Source organism: Dendrobium catenatum, unplaced genomic scaffold, assembly GCF_001605985.2.
Source record: "Dendrobium catenatum unplaced genomic scaffold, ASM160598v2 original_scaffold_134772, whole genome shotgun sequence".
Classification (NCBI taxonomy): domain Eukaryota; kingdom Viridiplantae; phylum Streptophyta; class Magnoliopsida; order Asparagales; family Orchidaceae; genus Dendrobium; species Dendrobium catenatum.
In genome coordinates, this window is record NW_021453207.1 from 7,157 (window position 1) to 15,030 (window position 7,874).

Consider the following 7,874-nt stretch of genomic DNA (forward strand, 5'->3'; position numbering starts at 1 on the left):
TATTAACTATATACACTATCATTTGATCGACCTACATTATGCTGATCACATTCCTCCTATAGATTCATGAAGATATTGTTTGAACCAAATGTGATCCTTGATAATATTTTTATATCATATGTGCTAGGATTTTCAAATTGAATTGGTACTTGCTCAAAAATAGTTGTAGTACAAATTATTTCATTTATCACACCTTAACCAATAATACTATTGTTGCGTCCTAAAACATTCGCAGCGATAGAGTATTATAATTTAGCGTCTTAGTTTTGTACGAAGATTAAGCACACAAATAAATAAGAGAATATTGTTATAATGTTTATAAGAGGCACCATAATTTTTATATGGAAACCCTTGAAAAGAAAAAAAATAACGAGGTTTGGCCCAGTTTGAATGAATCTCCTAGTGTTTGCAATTGATTACAAATGAGTCGCTTCATTAAGAGGAAGGTCTTGAGTCGACGTTGCAAATATACATCATATAGAGTGCATTATATGGTGAGAGTTGAAAGAATCAAGGTTGATATGTTCATTTGGGCGGCATAACCATAGTCGGCGAGCGATGTAGGTCGGAAAGACTGAAGTCAGGCAACGGAGGTCAAAAAGACCGTAGTCAAACAACGGTAGTCGGAAGGATCAAAGTTGGGCGACAGTAGTCAGAAGGACCATAGTTGGCGATGGTGATTGGAAGGACTATAGTCGACGGGCGGCAGAGGTCGGAAGAATCGTAGTCAGCGGGAGACGGAGGTCAAAAGGACCGTAGTTGATGATGGTGGTTGGAAGGACCGTAATCGGTGGGCAACGGAGATCAAGATTTGTGCCCGATCAAGATAATTTTTAGATGATATATTAACTATATTATTTCTCATATCAATTTCATACAGCATATCTAGCAAAAAAATTCCTTTGTAAAGTCCTAACAACTCTGAAACCTGATTAGCAAACTTGATCACATAATGATCGAAACACAAAAATTAAACAACCAAATATGCAACAATTTACAATCTTTTTATAGCTTAATACATTCTTCAATATTTATGCGTCATAAATAAAGCACTATGTTATTTACTTCAATAGCCAACTGAATGATTTTCCTTAATTTAGCGGTGGCACTAAATAAAAAATCATCTTTATAATGCTGCAAAAAAAAATTCAAAGTTCTTATCAGAAGCAGTAAGAAAATCATAACAAATGAAGCCTTAGAAAGAAAACATCCATATATCAAATTATCATATTACCATAGCTAATCTATAACAACGTAATATAGAATTCTTCATTCATCCCATATAACTTCAGAGAGATTGTGTACCGGAAGGGATGGATGGCAATATCCATACAAACAATTGAAGGAACTGGAAAGCCCCAACATAACTACATATGATTCTAAGAGGCCAAAGTTAATAATATTCATCAAATTTGAGCTCAATACTCATATGACATAATCTGATTTGAACAAATGACCTGCAAAACACACTCTTTGCGCAAGTGGACAACGCCTACTGAAGGAATCATTCATTAACGCATGCAGACCATCATTTAATAATGGCAATAGCAAATTCTGCGAAACCATTCATAGACGCAGCTCATCTTGATCTGTTGGTTGGAAGCTCTGGCTATTAATTAAGAGGTCTTGTGTTCAAAACTTACATACTATGTTGCACTGATATGGATACGGCGACACGGATACGACACGATACGGATACGGGACACGTCAATTCTTAAAAATACATGATACATGTACGGCACGGACACAGCATTATAATTTATAAATCATACATAAAAATTAAGAAAACAATCAAAGCATAATATTTGAAACTACAAAAAAATGAAAGTAACATCATTTGTAGCTTATAATATCAACATAAAAGTAAGTATTAAACGTCTAGTACAACAACAAAAGCATAAACATAAATTGTCTAGCACATGAAATTTCAATTATTCAATAGAAGGAATGACATGATTAGCTTCTTCAGTGATTTGTCTTTGAACTTCTATACCATCTTCAATAAATATAATAGATTCTAATTCAAGCTAATTAAGTGAAAGATTAATAATTTCGAATATTCCTATATCATCAAGAGACTCAAATCTATCTCGGAAATGAGAGAACCTAGCTCGCAATTGCGGAAGAAAATATGACAGGTCTTTTTTCGGATTTTTTTTTTTTGTTTTTTCAACAGACACGCGTATCCGATATGCATGTCCTTTTGAAATTAAATAGTATTTTAATTGGATACGGCAAAGCTATATCTGACGCGTATCAATGCCATATCAGTGTATTGGTTTACAACATGCCTTCATAAATAGGTGTATCGGTGCAACATAGCTTACATATGTGATGTGCGTGTGAGTTTGTCTTAATGTCTCAAAAATACCATCTATAGATGTTGTGTGTGTTTAATGCATCATAATTAACGATACCGACATTTCAATTACTTTTCCTCCTCCATAATCCAACAAATTACAATCACTTATATGAATCCGCCTTCACTCTATTTATGTCGAATATCAACTCTAATTTCCATAAACTCCTTCACAAATCCAAACCAAACCATCTTCACCCTACCAATTTTCCCTTCAATGCCTTTCAATTACTTTGAATCTCATTGATGTTTTTTGTGTATCACTCTAAGCCAATTCTTTATTTTAACCACCAACATTACTATAGTATCCTCCATTCCTCTGCAAGATCATGTTCAAGCACAATATGGTGATTATCATCAAGCAACAGCTCATCATGAACAGCTTCAAGACCATCAACGGTCGAGTTATCAATACCCATATATCCCAATGGGAAGCTCTCCAAGGCAAGAATATAAGAATGAACGGGAGGTAAGTAAAGATGTTTAATATGTAAATATAAAATATTGTGTTGGCATTTGGAATGCAGAAGAATACCCCTTTTAAGGGAAGATTTGTGGCTTGACGGGCATAAAAGTTAAAACTGTGTGGGTATATCTTTTTATTCTGCGAAATGGTCCAGAAACATGAATAAAATCAACCAGGTATACTTCCAAGTGCAACCAGTCCCCCTTCCTGTTTGGAAAATAAAGATGCATCGTGCCCAAAAACTGGCCATGGCACCAAGTGCCCTCATATATATGAACTAAAATGACTATAAATGCAGAAACGGTGGAACTTTTCTGAATTCTAAGATATCTAAAGTCTGAGACATAGAAAATATTTTTTTAGAGTGCAACTTACAGTAAATTACGATGTTAATGCACTTAATACATTGATGCAGTGGCAGTGAGTCTAACATCATTACTTAACTTGATTAACCATCAGTAGAAGTAAAATCCTTGTCAAAACTATTTAACATGCAGGTCGCATTGACTAGAAAAAAAAAAGTCAAATAGGAAAAGCTATCAATTTTAAAGAAAAAGAACTGCGGAAAAACTGTTGGACTTGATAATATATTCCAAAAGACGTGTGGAAATGCTTAGGAGAGAACAAATTTCTTGGCTTACGATTTTTTTCAATATTATTTTGAAAACTAAAACAATATCAGATGAATGGAGAAAAGTGTGTTGATCTTTTTTTTTTTAAATATAGGTAATGCACAAGAGTGTGCGAATTATAAAGGAATTAAGTTAGTTTGTCATACAAGATAAAAAGGATTCATGTAGCAGACCTCACGTAGTGGGATAAAGGCTTGATGTTGTTGTTGTTGTCGTCGTCATACATTAAAACTATAGGAGAGAGTTATTGAACATAGGTTATGACGTGATCCTAATGTTTCTCAAAATCAAATTGGATTCATACTGGATAAGTCTACTACGGAAGCTATAAATTATTGAGAGCTTTGATGGAGAAGTATAGAGAGAATAAGGAGGATTTACATAAGTTATTTACTTATTTAGAGGAAGCATATGATAAACTTCCAAGAGAAGTGCTTTGGAGAGTTCTAGAAAAAAAATGTTAATAATGTGTTAGACAGGTCCACTGGACCGGTCCAGGCGGGACCGATTCACGGGCGGAAATCACAAAACAGCGGAGATTCCGCCTCCTGGCGAAGAACGAGCGGCCCGACCACTCAAACAGAGCATTTTAGGACTGTTACTTGTATTCAAACACAAAGCGGTTGGACCCAAGTATTTTCCTATTTCAGTTGGATTACATCAAGGATCAGCTTTAAGCCCAAATCTTTTTTGCTTTAGTCATGGATGCTCTTACTAGACATTTACAAGAAGATTTACCCTGTTGTATGCTTTTTGCTAATAATATTCTTATTGTTAAGAAGATTATAAAGGGAGTTGAAGGATAGCTAGAATTATGGAGGTCAAATTTAGAGCCTAAAGGTTTTCATTTGAGTACATCTAAAACTGAATACATGAAGTGTAATTTTAGTAGTAATAGATCTCATAGGAGATTGTGACCTTAGGCGATCAAGTCATTAATAAGAGTACATGTTTTACAAAATAATAATAAATAAAATAAGAGTACATGTTTTAGATATCTCGGGTCTATTGTCCACAGTGATGGTGAAATAGATGAATATATTCTTAGTAGAATTAAAGTTGAATGATTGAAGTGGAGGAATGCATCGGGCTTATTATATGACTAAAAAGTACCCTCAAACTTAAGGGAAAATTCTATAAGATGGTGGTGAGACCTACAATATTGTATGATGCAAAATGTTGGTCATTAAAAAAGAAGAATAAATTAGATTAAGTGTTACAGGTATAGGATGCCCAGGTGGATAAGTGGCTTCACTCTTCTAGAAAGAATGCAAAACGAGTATATACATGAAATGGCTAGAGTAGCTCCAGTGGCAAATAAGACTAAAGAGAGTTGTCTTAGATGGTTTGAATGCATAAAACGTCGGCCTTTCGATGACCCAATTAGGAGAGTAGATGTATTAGATTTGGCTTATGATAAAAAAGGTAGAGGTAGACTTAAAAAGACATGGTTAGAAAATATTCAAAAAAAAATTTATTAAATTTAAATGAAAATATGATCCTTAACACGACACAATGGAGAAAAATGATTCATGTAGCCGACCCCACGTAGTGGGATAAAAGCTTTATGTTGTTGTTGTTGTAGGAAAAACTATCAAGTTAAAGATAATAAAAGAGCAGTTGGGTAAAATGGAAAATATATACTAGAACTTAAACATTTGTAAGAATGATTTGAATGAACTCTGCTACAAATTAAACTAAGCCTCTTGAGCAGCAGAGTTTCCAAAAACAAGCAAATGAAATCAAGATGAGATTAGTACGAAAATATGTGCCTCAGGAAGCAGAAGTTTTAAGCCTTAAGGACATTGAGGCAATGGTCAAGTAGATCTTGCAGTGCAAATTTAGTTACCAAAGCCTCTTGATTTCTGGTCTCGCCTTTTCACATGCCAAGAAGCATTTCGGTTGACATTTTTTTGGCTCTTCTTTAACGCCCCTGGAATCTGATCAGTTGGTCCACTTTTGCTATTCATCTCAATTTGGACCCTACGCCGCCTCATTCGATGCTCCAACCTAATCCTTCTTAATGCATGTACCCTTTCCTCAATTTCCAAAGCTTGTGAGAAGTCCCAGAGCCTGAGAGTCCCCTCCTCTCCCCCACATATAATCCTATCAGCACCAATAGCAACAGAAAACCAGCCATTCCCAGAACCATGAAGCATTCTTTGAGGTGGTTCCAAATTAATTGAGGATGACTGATTGACTCTTGAATATTTACTACCTAAAGAATGAGCTGATTTCAATAGCTTCCTCACATCTATCAAGGCTAACCTTCCATCACTTGAACATGAAACTAGCCAAGGGAACTCAAATGCAAGTGATTGAACAGAATTTTCATGTGGCTTCCAAGTAGCACATGGTTTAATTTCACTATCATCATTGCTATTAGCCAACTCAAACATGTTAATATCTCCGTTTTCTCCGCCGGTAAACAACAAATCGCCCAAGTAGCTTCGAGCAAGAGCGCAAGTATTACCAACATGAGCATTTTGAATGGCATCCATCAATTTTCCATTACTGGGATCCCAGATGTATACATCCCTGCCAGCAGAGCTCGCGAGTGTGGAACCACGAGGTACAAGATCCCACACCCAATCTCCATGACTCAAAGTCCTGATGCACTTGAAGTTAACCCTGTCCCATACTCTAACGGTCATATCCCATGAGCCACTATAAATTCTAGCAGAGTCCAAACCAAGGCAAGTTATAGGGCCATGATGGCCCCAGAGACGAATCTCAAATTTCTGGTTCATAGTGGAACCTGCAATGTTAAAAAGATGAGGATTCCCCTCAATTACTTTCCAGCATTGTATGAAAGCATCTGTGCCCCCAGCTACCAAGAGCTCGGCATCTACGGCTATAGCACGAATAGTGCAGCCTAGAGGCTGTGAAGCTGCTAGGGCTAATCCTTCCACCATGTCCCATATACGGATAACAGAATCATAACCTCCAGTGAATACAAGCTTTGCAGATTGCAGCAAACAAACCGCACGAACTGCCTCAGTGTGACCACGAAGAGTATCAATGCTAAACCGCCCCATGAACGACTTGCTCCGGCGCTCCCTTTCCACAAATAAGTCCTTCCAAGTTTTTTCACCTGGTAGGCCTGAACCAGGAGAAGCAGCTGTAGCCAATGGCAGTCCCCATCTCTCACAATAGAATTCCTTCCACCGATGATGATCAGAAGCCAGATTCTGAAGCAGCGTTGACACGCAACAAACTACTCCTAGGTCTTTTGGGTCAAGGCAGTGCAGGATCTCCGAAACCAGAGCTGGAGGCAGGTCGATGATTGAGCGACAACCATTAGGAAGATAATCACCAGTTCCTCTGCAATCACTAGCTATAACAGATTTCCTTGCAGCAAATACAGCCGTAGAAAACCGTGAATTGTTTTTCTTCGGTAGATTCCCAGCCTTATTAGACTTGGAAAGTGAACTAGAAATACAAAAACTTGGATTCAGAGAATCAATTTCTTCAACAGAACCCGCGTCAGAAGAGTTATTTTCTGAAATCTGTCCTAACTCAAGGCACTGCAATGCCATAAACCAAAAAGATAAATACTCAATGAAATCAAGAACAGCCCCTCCCGGCCAAGATTCCTGCAATACGAACATAGAACCAAAAAACAAAGTTAAATTTTGAGAATAAAACAGATCCATGAAGCTCAAACAAACAAACAAAAAAGATCAAAATAGCATCAGATCTCAACCACAAATCTCAGCTCGAAAGAAACCCTAGCATTAGTACATAACTATATACATGCTAGTATATCAAATCAAAACAGTTAATAACAGAATTCCACTCCTAAACTACTTCAAATCCGATCCCAATCCCTGCCAATAACATAGACTCAGAAAAGAAGAAAAAATGGAAATCCAATTCTCATAAAACAGAATTTGATCCATTAAAAAATAAAAAACTATTTGAGATAAACCTGGAATCGGGGAATCGAAGGGAGATAAAACGTGTAAATAATCTGACGCGAAGCTCCGATGCCGGGACGGAAAGCTGCGGGAGAGTCGCAGTTTTCCCCCTTTTGTAGCTTTGGTTAATGGGGATTATTAATGCTTGTCGATAGTTGAAAATTAATTACTGTATAATAATAATAATTAAGGATATTTGAAGCCCGTAATAGGTAAAATGTAAACGGATTTGGATTTGGATTTGCTTCGCTAACCTGTTAAGATCCGACCCGAATAAATGCTTAACATGAATGCTATTATCAGTTGACGGGTCGGGTCCATAAGTCCATACTCTTTAGGAAAACTATCACATTCTGATAATTAAAAATTATTTCTCATCACATTAATTTTTAAAAAATAAGCAAATTTAGTAAAATTGTGAAGGATTTGTCTCAAACAGATCATTAGATTATATGAGAGGTGAAGGAGCTCCTTCCAGCAAACGTCGGCGAACACCT

The 7,874-nt window shown here is 36.6% G+C and overlaps 1 protein-coding gene across 1 annotated transcript; it reads right to left on the bottom strand.

Moving 5' to 3' along the window:
• Positions 1–5,077: 5,077 nt before the first annotated feature.
• LOC110102668 (F-box/WD-40 repeat-containing protein At5g21040) lies at positions 5,078–7,501 on the bottom strand. Its single transcript, XM_028692162.1, has 2 exons — positions 7,389–7,501; positions 5,078–7,072 (listed from the first exon to the last, which is right to left on the bottom strand). The coding sequence occupies exon 2, from the start codon at positions 7,066–7,068 to the stop codon at positions 5,299–5,301; it is 1,770 nt and encodes a 589-aa protein (XP_028547995.1). The 5' UTR covers positions 7,069–7,072; positions 7,389–7,501; the 3' UTR covers positions 5,078–5,298.
• Positions 7,502–7,874: the final 373 nt, after the last annotated feature.